The sequence below is a fragment of the Telmatherina bonti genome (genome assembly GCF_933228915.1).
Source record: "Telmatherina bonti genome assembly, chromosome: 11".
Taxonomy (NCBI): Eukaryota; Metazoa; Chordata; class Actinopteri; order Atheriniformes; family Telmatherinidae; genus Telmatherina; species Telmatherina bonti.
This window is the reverse complement of record NC_136629.1, coordinates 35,819,342-35,832,663: the sequence shown is the minus strand read 5'-3', so window position 1 is coordinate 35,832,663 and position 13,322 is coordinate 35,819,342. Positions and strand designations below refer to the sequence as shown.

General features: G+C 37.2%; 1 protein-coding gene across 1 annotated transcript in view; it reads right to left on the bottom strand.

Annotated features, from left to right (window-relative positions):
- abch1 (ATP-binding cassette, sub-family H, member 1) overlaps positions 1–7,347 on the bottom strand; it is a gene marked incomplete at its 3' end in the record, with an annotated part of 36,429 nt that extends 29,082 nt beyond the window's left edge. Inside the window, exons 1-4 of the mRNA XM_079248440.1 lie at positions 7,270–7,347; positions 4,180–4,328; positions 1,566–1,725; positions 514–668 (exon numbers count right to left, since the gene is read on the bottom strand). Of these exons, the coding sequence (XP_079104566.1) occupies positions 514–668; positions 1,566–1,725; positions 4,180–4,328; positions 7,270–7,344 (539 nt within the window). The 5' untranslated portion in view covers positions 7,345–7,347. The remainder of the gene's footprint in view (positions 1–513; positions 669–1,565; positions 1,726–4,179; positions 4,329–7,269) is intronic.
- Between the last annotated feature and the right edge of the window lie 5,975 nt (positions 7,348–13,322).

The following is a 13,322-nucleotide window of genomic DNA, read 5'->3' as shown; positions in this document are numbered from 1 at the left end:
CCACTTTTTCATAACTTTTTTGTACAATTTGAGAGGTTCTTGGGCATCTGTCAAAGGAGTTACCGCTTATGCAAACAGCTTTTAAAATGGCAGATGGCAATATAACGGTAAATGTCTCAATATATGATTTTTATTTGATCTCTAATCAAACTGATTCTGTGGACACTGAGCTTTACAACCTCCAAACAAAGATAATGTTTATCTATGTCTGTGCACATTAAGTTAGATCATTCAAGGTTCAAAGTCTACAGTATATCATGAACTTGCTGTTTCTATGGTAATAGTACATTTGGCCGCAGTCATGCCATCACGCCATCTACGCAGAACATCACCGACAGTATGAAAAACTCGTAAGCTATCCTTAGGAAAGAAAAGTATCCTACCACAGATTTAACAGGTAAAATTATGTGAAAGTGTCATGAATTTGGTTAGTTCAGTTAGTATCAGAAAACTAAACTTTGTGTGGAGGTTTCCTGCCTATAAGGTGATCAGCAATCCTGCAGGTGGGTTTACCTGAGATTTCGGACAAGGCTCTGCTTCTGTGGTAGATCCAGGAAGTCGATGAGGAAGTTCATGCGTGCTTGCGTTTCCTTTGATGTCAGGCCGTGGATTCGTCCAAAAAAGGTCAAGGTGTCACTGATGGTGAACTCATTGTACAGGGCCAGTTCCTGTGCAACATAAAACACAGCTTTGTTTCAGATTGTCTCGTGGTTTCAGTGAAGAGACATCAAACTAATGCAGACTTCAGCCAAAACCATTTATACTGGTCTGAATTGATATTTAGTGAATAAAGCCTGATTCATCTGTGGATTTCTCTTGTCAGATAACTAGAAATAGCAGACATCACTGCTTTGTGAGTCGTTGTGTTGAAGATTTTCCAAAATTGCGCAAATAAGACAAATTTTCTTATTAACCAAACTAAAAAAGAACATCTGATTTCTAATACTATCTCTTAAAGGATCTAGTATTAATGTATATTTTATAATATATTATAAATAGAAATCACCTTTATTTGTGTTGTAAGAAAGGTAATTATTCGTAATTAACATCAGATAGCGGGATATATTCGAGGTGTAGCCTTTCTTCCTCTCTGGGTCATAGAGAACTCGCCGTGTAGACCATGCAATGCTCAGGTTATCACAAGGGGAAATACATCCCCTCTGTGTTATCGGCTTCATCAGGTATCCAGGCTGACAGTAATGAGGATCACTGCAGGTTCATGCAGCCCAGGAACAAAGACTAAATTACAGAAGCCCTGGAGCAAGGAGCTATACATGGCTCATTGGACACTGTGTTTTAGAAGTTTATGTAGAAGCACACTAAAAAGCTTAAACCGACAAAAAAGACAGCTGAGAATGTAACTGGGAACTAAAGGCTTTTTTTTGTTATGCCACGACTTAATGATGATGAATGATGAGTGAACAAACTCGAGAAAGAACAACATGACAGGCAGACAGTAAAGACTTTAGGGCATGTAGGTGGAGCACATATTCATAAATTCTTTAAAAAAAAGAGATAAAAAGTGTAGTCTAGCACAAATCGCTCAATGAGAATCTGCAAACTACCTGTGGCATGTATCCAACCATCCTCCCTGGAACATCATGACCAGGAAATGCAGGTGGCTTCCCCAGTACGGTGATGTGGCCACGTGAAATTTTCAGGGTTCCTACAATGCATTTGAGAAGTGTGGTCTTTCCGCATCCACTGGGTCCCAAAAGGCCGTAGCTGTAAAATAAAATCAGGAATATTTTCACATCAAGCACAACAAACCTGCTGAACTGTTATCTGAAAGGCAAGTAATCGATATGTATTCATGCTTCAACACACGTGACTCAAATTAAATTAATCTAACAGCCTATGAACCTCTGCACAATGACTCATTAATCTGAGTCAGGTGTATCTGAGCAGGGATACATTGAAAACCTGCAAAACTGTGGCCCTCAAGGACCGGAGCTGGACACCACCGGTCTAATAAGTCTAAGATAAAACAAGTCAGTAACTGACTACCATTTTCTACACACAGAAAAATCTGTTTTTACTTAATGATTTAAAACAATAAAACGTAAGAAACATAGACAAAAAAAAAAAAATCTACCGCAGATTAACAACAAACTAGCTAAATAGAATAGCAATCGAAAAGCAAATGAAGTATAAAACCAATTCTTAAAGTTGCCATGTGCATGCTAAATAAAAACTATAGCCTGACTAGTTTTATTTTAACATGTAAATTACAGTTAATATCTCTCAGATACCAAAGAACATAACAAACGTTTATGTATATGCAACTAAGTCAGTTAGCTGAGTTTAGCTAAATTAGCATAAAATGTCAAAGGAAACAGTTGGTTTAAACCATTTTAAGCTGTGATATGTTGAAAATATTAATAATACACATATTGTACATGGAGTTTTGTTGAGATGAGCATCAACCTTCACTAAATTGAACCTACGGTAAACTTTGCATCTAAAGCTGAGAAAAGAAGCTGTAGTTTAGCATAAAGACTACAAGCATAAAGAAAGCAGTTAGCTTAGCTTGTTTCTAAGTCAAGAAATAAACTACATATCATCTTCTTCTTTTAAAGCTCCAATTTGAGTAATATCTGAAACTATGACACAGAAAGGGAAAATGCACAAGTTTTTTAATTACTCATCTTGTTCTGGCTGTATTTAATAAACTGTCACAGTACACAACTTACTGTAAACTATCTATTGTTTCACATACATTCTAAAGAGAATAAACATGAAACATAATTCACCTCAAAAGGGAGTTAAAAAGTTGAGTATTTTTTAAGTAATGAAATAAACTGGCCTTGAATTGCTCTAAATTTTGGAGCTTAACTCCGCTAAGCTAAATAGCTTTATGACTATATGAGTCTTATCTATACTATTCTTTTAATGTATTATACTTGACAGTCCTCGAACTTCACATCCAAGCACCAATCTGAGGATAGTCATACCTAAAATTAACGTAAACATTAAGATATGTTGTAAATCTTCTTTTTCATATGGAGGTCAAAATAAGTCATTTAACACAAAACCTTTCCACAAAAGGAAACAGGCTTAATTTATCTGCTATTATCCATATTGCAAAGACAACTAAGTGGAAAAAAACAGACTTACAAAGTACCCTGCTGGAAGTTTGTTTCTCTTCTTTTCATTTTATCGTTTCTGTTGTCATAACATCCTGTTTTGATTCAATGATAGACTAAAATGAGCAGCTGTCTAACAAAGCACAGCATGCCAAAAACACAATGTCAGTAATATCACAAAGAGCATAAAGGTGGTGCTTGTGTCGATCCAAATAACAGCTCTGAGAAACTCACAGTTTCATATTAAATACCTCAAATATATTATAGCTATGAATGAATCACCATATAACCATATCACATGTAACCATGCTTCTTATCTTCTCCTGTACTTTACAGCATATCTGTTTTGCCAATACAAACTTTCCCTGCAAGGGTTTTTTTTAAATAAAACGTTGTGTCTGTACTTTTAATTATGTCCATTTTGTTCACAAACATGAACTCCAACCTGAGTAGGTTATACACATATTTCTGACTTATGGCTTTTGTTTTTCCCGCTTTCTCATTTTGTTTGTCACTTAAGCCTTAAGGAATGCAGAGCTATGTGAAAAATGGCACGTAAACCAGCGATAATGAGACTCCCATGCTGAAATAACAAATGACAGACATAAAAGAGTTACTTTTTTTTTTTTTTTTTAAATCAAGCTCTTCTAAGGATCTTAAAGCGGAACAATCACTGAGATAACAGACTGTATACTTTCTTTGCAATGTCACCTAAAACTCTCTCTGCCCTTTGGAGAGATGGAGAGATTTTCTTCTTTCAGATTCAAGATGCAAAACAAACACTCCTTCATTTACTGAGGGTGAAAACGTGACCGCCTAGAAGGAAATTGACATGTTTGGCAACTGATCAGTCAGCAGATACATTACAAAAGATAGGGCAAGTAGCTGCAGCATTTCAGCACCTCACCCAAAAAAATGCAAATGTATGTGCATGCTGAGTGGAAAAAGAACAACTACATTGCCTGTGGTTCTTTTATGTAGCACTTAGATTTTTCTCCATTGATACCTCTACTTTCACTCTGAGCAAAGTTGACTTGATTGATTAAATAAAGAGCGAAAACATTGTTAAAATAACCAGGTTGATTCCACTCACATTTGTCCCTGTGGTACAGTCAGGTTCAGGTTACTGAGGACCTTCAGTTTGCCATATGACCGACATACATCTCGGCAACGGATCGCAAAATCACCCTGTGCAGCCGGCAGAGGTGCTTCCAAGTCAGCTTTCATGTTTTCCTCCTTCAGCTGGAAGGAAGAAAAGACTTTGTTAACAGCAGCAGCAAAGCAGACCCAGATCTTTCTGAAAGATCTCCGTAAGTTTCAGACCACAGACATGACATATGAGCTGATGCACTTGTCCTTTACTACAGTCTCAACGCACATGTATCATGAGGTTTCTGCATATTTTCTGCATCTGAAATCAGTTCAGAGCCACAGCGATGAACTTTTCTGAGCGACAGAACATGAAACATTGCACTTAGTTCTGCAACTACATAAATAATTTTTGTGTCCCTCAGATGTTGCTTTGATGATCTATAAATACTGCTTCAGCTGGAAACTGGGTCAAAAGTATTTCAGTAGTTTAAAAAATGACTGTAATGTCTTGACAATGCAGAATAACCTCCTGACTGAAATTCCTCTGAAGGTCAAGAAGTACCGGCTCCAACATGTCTCTCACAGAGGGAAGCTGTAACTTTCCTCATGGAATAACTGAAGCTAACATATTTTTCCACTATACAATGAAGCCATAATCTAAAACCAACAAATTTTAGGGCTCCAACAGGGGTATGTTTGGCAACCTGACTGGCTCGACTGAAGGAATCTGTGCAAGTGATTATGAAGCCGTTTGGCTGATGAAGGACATCAGGTTAATTCACTAGAAGCTTCTTTCCAGAGACACATTGTTCTTTGATTCAGAGTGGGATGATTTGAAAAGAAAGAATAAAATTAGCAGTAAATTTAACATCAACCTCAGTGCTTCTTGCAGTAATTATATGGTTGCTTCTGTTGTTAAAATAAATATCAAAAATCTCCCAAAAAGTTTGTAAAAGCTGCACCGAGGTTATTCAAGTCTGATTCTTGCAACATTTCGTAGGTGTTGGTGCATTTGGTGCAAGGCTGCGCAGAGGTCGCAATGATTCTTTGTTTTTTCCAGGCAAGGCCACTGAGATTCGATGAAACTGTTGTGTCTGAACAATAACTTTGGTTGAATGTGATGAACTCTGTGCATCGTATCCAAGCATGGAGTGCTTCTGCTTTAAAGCAGCAAAATAACTTGATCTAAACTAATTAGTTTTGTGCATCCTTGTTGTTCTTCTCGTCCAATTCAGATGTGAAATCTGTCTCATCCGTGCGGAAAATATTATTTTAACTTTAAGTGAAGAAATTGCTTGTTGGTAATGATGACCAATATGATTTACAGTATAAAAACATTTGACTTGAGTGAGTTTAAATCCTCTGCAAAATGTGAAGCTCTGTCAGCAGGAGTGGTGAAAAGGCTTTGCAACATAGGTGGAGAAAAGCAAGTCATTCTTTCTGTAATCCAGTCGCCAAACCACTCGTGAAGAACCAACTATGTGGGCTTTTTTAAATAAAGCAAGCAGGGAGAGAAACAACTTTGCACTTTAATTCAAAAGTAGCAAAGAAATTTCAATCAGAAAGCAGAAAAAGCCTCTCTGTGTGTGTCTCTACAACGCTGCAAGTCTTCAGCAGACAAAAGTAGGAGTCCTAAAAACAACCCTCTGCTCTTCTAATCTTTAATAACAGCCTTTTTTTCATGGCTTTACTACTAACTCCCTCTTTTTAATCCAGAATCTCTCTTTTTTCCAAGGAGATTAGGAAGATTGCGTTACATAATCTAGTATATTTGGTTGCTTTGACCTTTGGCACGTTAGCCTACATCTGCAAACATTTCACCATTTCTTCTGTATAACCAGCCTGTAGCTCTCCTAGTTTTCAGATTATATTATAAAAATAATCTAATATATTTCATATATATATATATATATATATATATATATATATATATATATATATATATATATATATATATATATATATATATGTTGAAGTATTTCAAGCCCAATTCGCATCCATCAGTGTTCCATGTGAAGATGAAGATACGGCACCAGATGGAGAGAAGCGCAGGACGGGCAAGAAGAATCCGCGGCAAAAACTCACCCAAACAGAAGACGTGGACAAGAGTGGAGTGGAGAGGATGAAGAGCGACAGATGAGTGAGTCCACACACTGCAGACTGCCACTAAAGAGCATGTGAACATCAGCTGACATAAACATCTCAGCTGCGTAACGCAAAGTGGAAGAACAGGTTCAGTTCGGGTTAAGAGCGCGTGCTTCACCTAGAATTTCTCCCAGCCTTCAGCATTTGTCTTATTACTTAGAAGAAGGGACATTTTTGTGCCCTCAGTTTGGTTGTGTTTGTATTTGAATGGGTGTTTTATGGTAAAACGACCAGGTGAGTGTGCGCGGCTCTGTCGCGTTGCAGAGCGTGAACGTGGATGTTTCATCCCAACAGGAGAGGGAAGCGCGCGCTGTACTCCTGCATGTTCTTCTGGGTGAACACTTCATTAGGATGTTGACCTAAATCAGAACAACAAAGCCTCTATTTTCATTCGAGGCGGGCTCTGCTCCGGTGATCAGGAAGAATTCCTACCTTGCTTGCCAAGTTGTTGCAAACTTGCGTCACCGCCAAGTGGAGAGAAAAAAAACCCAAACAGGCTCGACAGGCGTGGGTTCAGCAGCGAAACGCGGCGAGTCAGACCAACTGTTCAAGAGTAACCAGCAGCAGAGTATTTATAAGCCGAGGCACAGTGCACGGGCCGACCCTCCACTTCCACTTCTCTCTGTCACATCAGCGCGTCACGCAGGATGTGAGCGATGTGGCAGCAGAAGAGGATGACGCGACGCACCCTCACTCCCCCACGCGAGCTATAACCCTCATCAAAACGCCTCCTATGCTTTTATAATGTAGCTGTAGCCTTTACGTGATGCCGACAGGAGGAATCAGAAAGCTGTTGCAGCTGGAAGCCTGCATCCGACGGAGTTTCTCTTCATCCCGCTGCAGCAGCACCGAGACAAGGCCTGCAACCAGAGGACCGCGTCGACTTGGGAGGTTTCCCGCTGAGAGGGGGGACACAGCGTCCCGCACTATTCAAACAGCATCTTACCCGCTGCTCCTCCATCTCGGTGCAGTCTGCAGGTCCGGTTGTCGCATCACTCAGGCCGGCTGCGTCCGCAGCCATGGCAGCAGGCTGGGTCTCTGCAGAGAGCGCCACGGAGGGGGGAGTGGAAGAGCGGGACCAGGACCAAGGCGCTGTGGGACTTTCTACGTTTAGTGGGGTTTTATTGCTTTGAGCACCGAGTTATTAAAAAATTAAGATCTTTTTTTTTATTTTTTTTTTTATTATTTAATAACTTGTAAATGATTGTTAACTCATGGTCACAGTGTCCAATTCATCTCAGCTGTAGCTGCTGGTTCTGATTAAACATAAGTTTAATTATAGTTCCATCTATTTTCTCTTCAGATGTATTTACAGATCCCTGCTGCGAGGAACCAACAGATGGATGGATTTAATAGATTTCTTAAAGTTATGATGTCACATTTTGAAAATAAACAGAAATTTGGACACAAAATCAACAAATCAAAAAGCAATTTATAATAAAATTCTCAACTGGAAATATACAACTATACTGGACATGTTTTTACAGTGTGACCTCGATTTTTACAAAGGTTCCTAATATGCACTGCTTATGTTATTGTTTTCTTTTCTTTTTTTTCAGAAATGAAGATGTGATTTATTTCAACAACTTTCTTTTGTTGCAATGTTTGACACAATTTTATCCCAAAACTGTAAAAAAAAAAAAAAAAAGATCCAAATGATCCGGGTATACTTTAAAATAAGGCTGCACTTCCAAAAGACACCACAAGGTGGAAGCACTAAAGTAGAGATACAAATTTTCTGCATCTTTATATTATTTATTTATCTATTTAATAATGAGTTGGTGCATTTCTGCTTCTTGAACTTATAGAATCCATTCTATAATTTCTATCTAATCAATAATTATGGCAGTCTAAATGAAGTTGAAATCTCTTCCAGCAATGACTAAAACACTGTCTAGCCTTCTGACAGTTTGCAGTGGTAGGTTAGTAGAACTTTTTGGGCCCTGGATTTTTGAGGGATTCATGTAGTGGCATATGAGTAGTTATATGTGTAAAACATTGATTTTTCATGATCCCAGTTCGAAATTCTGGACACAATATGTTAGCAGTATTAGCATCTCTTGAACAAACATCCCTGTTTGTTTTTAGTAGCAGCTTGTAAGATTTTCTGCAAGATTTTCTTCATGTGAAAATCTCTAATGTTATCCGTTAATTTTCTCACTTTTCAACAGACAATGTAATATTAATTTTCAAAATGGACTTTGTTTAATTCTTTACCTCCTCTGTCAAAAATATCCCCAAGTAATGCAACTCAAACGGATGACTGATGGATTCCTCTGTTATATTAGATTAAAATGCACCTTTTTCTTAAAACAAAAAAAGAAAAACCTTGTGTGAACCCTGGCCTGGGCATTTCTGCATGTAGTTTTCGTGCTTTTCCTATGCATATGTGAGCTCTTTCCATGTTTTAATTAAATGAATTAGCAGCTGTTTGTCTCATTTGCCTCCAGTAATGTCCTATAATGGGCTGAATCGGGTTCCTGGCTTTCACCCGATAAGATGGAATTAAAAATAAATGGATGAGATTAAAACTTTTTCTATACAATACAAAACACTTATTTTATCAAATATGCTTTAAAGAAAAAAAACAAAAAACACCCAAACTTAATGTGTAGCCTGTTTGACAATAATACAAAATATGAGTAAAAATAGGAAGTATTAAATGAAAAATTAAGATATTAGAAAAATACATGAAATAACAGTAAAACTGTCAGATATTTGTATTATTGAAACATTATTCAAGTTGGTTTGCTTCAAACTGGTGACATTCTTCTTGTGAGCTGCGGTGATGATTTAGTGGACTGGGACCCTCCCATTAAAGAAAGGGATACATTTACAATAGTTTGTTAAATAACTGGAAACTGAAAAAGTAACAATAAATTAAAATAATAATTTCACTAAATGTCACAAATAACTTAATCAGAATTGCACAAACTCATTATTAAATAAATAAATATTATTGATGCAGAATATTTATATCTCTAGTTTCACTAAATAATAATTTAGTGAAATGAGGTGCTGCTTTTGAACTGTGGTTGAAAAGAATAATAAAAGAAATTGTTAACAGACCATTTAGAGCACTTTGTTGATTGCAGTGAACGCCTCAAAGGGTGGCTCAACAACATATTAGTTTATGGGTCCCAACATGATACTTATTTAATTTATTTTATTTTATTTTATTTTATTTTTTTTTTGCTAATTCCAAAGCATTGTCAAGATTTCCATCTATTTATTTAATAATTTATTCTTTTTTTTTTTTTTTTGTCAATTTCCATTCATTTCAGTATCAGCTGTATTATTTTCCTTATATAATGTTTAGGAATTCTAATGTTTTTAACTTGAATACATGATGGCTTATATATTTTCATCATTTTTGTTCATTATGCAAAGCACTTTGAGCAGCTTTTATATGAAAAGTGCTGTATAAATAATACATTTATTTATTTATGTTTCCTTATTAGGCTCTTATTTCACTTGAGAAACACTGTATGTCTTGACCACAGTGGTAGATATGCCTTTGTACATTATTTTTCATATTTGCTGTATGTTTTGCCACCTTGTGCAGATCAGGATGGAGAATTGGATCAAGTCAGGATTTGAAGTAATCTGTTGGTTTCTTAAACAAGCTATTTATTATGAGTTGGCCTGAATTGATGTGTCTAAAGTGCCCTGGGATGACTTTATTGTACAAATAAAGCTGAATTAAACTGACTTGAACTAAATTTTAAGATGTGTACAGTTAGTTTGTTTTCATGTTTTTAAGTTTTGGGCCTTTTCTAATGTTGAGAAATACCAAATAAACATTTTGTCATGCATGAGGACGATAAAGAATGACTGTTTCTTGAATTACTGAATACTCCGAGGCCGTTGAAGGCCAGACTGTTCTGTGTCCTCCCAGGAACTTTACATAGTCTAAATTTCATGTGATACCGTGAACTTCAACAAGGTTCTTTATCACAGTAGCTGGAACAAACAAACAGAGGGGACAAAAGAACCAAAACACCCACACTTCTCATCCAAACACCTGATTGTTAGTCCTGTCTGACAAAAAATAATATCAAGAAATAAAACAGATCACCAATAAACAAAACATAAATAAATTTTTGATTTAAAAACACTGTAGCCTTATTGCAGGTTTAAATATGGTTGCAATTTCCTTGCAAAATGATAAAAGTGGGTTCCTCCCCGGTATGTGTACATGGATATTAGCGGCTTGGACGATTCTTGATCATTGTTTTACTTTGAAAGAAGACGCCATTCAAATTGCAGAAAAAACTTGACCTTACACTCTTCAAGAAAACGAACATGAGCTGGTTAACGAAGAGCAGAGGCAACTGGATCCCATCAAGGAAACTGAAGACCAAAGTGGAAAGCCTTTTTAACAGGGAACCTCAATCCTGGTCCTTGAGGGTCAGTGTCCTGCAGGTTTTCCAAGTGTCCCCAATAGCAGTGTTGTTACAGTGGGGATACTTGGAAAACCTGCACGACACCGACCCTCAACGACCAGGAATGAGAATCCTTGCTTTAGGATACACAGTCATCGGCCACTTTATTAGGTAAAACTGCTAGTACTGGCTTGGACTCCTTTATTAATAGATTGTTGTTTTTATTATTCTAACTCCTGTTTTAACATCTTTTGGGATCAACAGATGGGGATTAACCCTTGACTACCATCTGATGCGTTGAAATGTTCATTAACTTTCATTGTTCCTTCCAAACAGTGGTATAGTGGTCCATCAAGAAGTGGGTATGTTCTCAATTTTTAGTCCTTGTTTTAAAAACAGGGGAAAAAAAGTAGTCCAGAAAAACACTGTTTCAGAAAAAGTGACATGTAAAACTATTATCTACTTAAGAAAATCCATCAGTATATCTGCTCATTGGTTTCAAGGAGGAAGAGTTATGAAATGACTAAACCAATACTGGCACACAGACTAGTGAGACGCTCATAGACGTATATATATATATATATATATATATATATATATAGCTTTATTATGTCTATGTTCAGGCTAAAGTTAATGCAGCTGATGGCTAATTGCACCAATGTAGCAAAGGTAACCTTAGCTTAGCTGCTGGGTGACGTAGCTACACGTGTAGGGACGTTTGTAGCTGTAAAACCAGCATCTCAGGGAGTTTAGAAGTGGGTATAATTCAATGCTGACTGAAAGAGAAGTGGGTATACTCTGTATACCTGCGTATACCCTGGACTACACCACTCCTTCCATATGAATACATAGAGAAACTGAGACTTTCTGCCACCAGAACTGCTTAAATTCTTCATGGCATAGATTCAACAAGGTGTTGCTAACGTTCCCCAGAGATTTTGGTCCATGTTAATATGACATCATACAGCTGCTGCAGATTTGTCAGCTGTATGCCGGTGAAAATAGATGCATTGTGATAACGGGATGAAGAAATGGCAGGATGAACATGCAACAATACTCTGGAAGGCTTAAACCATGCTCAGGTGGTTCTGACGGGTCCAAAGTGTGCCAAGAAAACATCCCCCATACTGTTACACCACTACCACTAGCCCGAAGCTTTGCTACAAGGCAGAATCTATACTTTCATCTTGTTTACGCCAAAGTCTGACTCTAGCATCTGAATGTAGAGCGGACATGGAGACTCATCAGATCAGGCGACGTTGTTTCTTCTTCTATTGTTCAGTTTTGATGAGCCTGCATGAAGAGTAGCCTCAGTTTCTCGTGATAGCTGACAGAAGTCACACCTTAGGGTGGTTTTCTGCTTCTAGCTCCTCTGCTTTTATTAATAAATGACTATTTGTCAAAAGTACAGGTATCTATATAAATCATAATTATAAGGGTTTGGTGGTAAAAGTATAATAAATACAAATGTATGTGTAATGGAGTAAACTAATTGATTATGTGGATAGAGGTGTACTAGAAGATTTGTATTATAGATAATCAAATATATATGTTGATTTCAATTATGAGTAAGAATTATTTGTGCATGAATAGGGTGTGTATTACAGTTTATATTATAGAATACGATGCATTGTTGCTGAATGTGTTGTGTGTTCAGATACGGCATTCTTTACACCTTGGTCGGAGCCAGTGGTTGTTTAAGTTACTGTTGTCCTTCCATCATCTCCAACCAGTCTGTCCACTTGTGAGGGCAGCATGAGCTGCCACCCAGTAAAGGTCTGGTAACTTTCTTTTTTTTTTCTTAATTATGTAAACACTTTAAAGATACTTTTTCATTTTTCATTTTTTTATTAGCTGGGTTGACAGGGGGTTGACTAACTGGGTGCACACACTTAGTTAACTTATATTGTCACCTTGTTAATTTGGTTTGTCACCTTATTAATTTGCTTTGCTTTCAGTTAATATATTTTCCTTTTGAGTTGCCAGTTCCTTGGTGTTCCCAAGCCTGCCAAAGAAGAGTACTGGCTGCACTGGAGCTCCTTAAATCAGGCTGAGGCCTAATTGGGCAGGACCATCTTTTTTTTTATAGGAGGGAAGTATAGGAGGGGTTTAGGTTTTTCTATTGATTGTTTGTCAGTTGGTTTGTATTATTAGGTATTTCAGATTGTTTAGTTTATTGTCTTAATTGATTATATGTAACACTTTCTGATAAGTTAAGTTTATGTTACAGTTGGTATATAGTATTGTATTGTCTCCCCCCCTTGTGTGTCAGAATGGCCTGATCAGCCAGTATATATGTGTCCCTTGTGTGTCAGTTAGGTAGGTCAGTTAGTGTTTGAGTTCCTTATGGTAATACCTAGGTTGACGTTTGGTTTCTTTGACCTCTTTTATGGGCCCAAAGTTATTGCACTGAAAGATTTATTTTGTTATTTCTGTTAAATAAATGTAGACATTATATTTTTCTAAAAACATTCCCTGTGCTTCTCTGGTTTTTCGGCTCGGTCCCTCACACCACTGTCCTCTGACATCAAAAGTGCATTTGTGTCCAGAAAACTGCCACCAATTTTCAGACCAGACTAATAGAGTAAAAAATCCCACAAGATTAACAGTATCA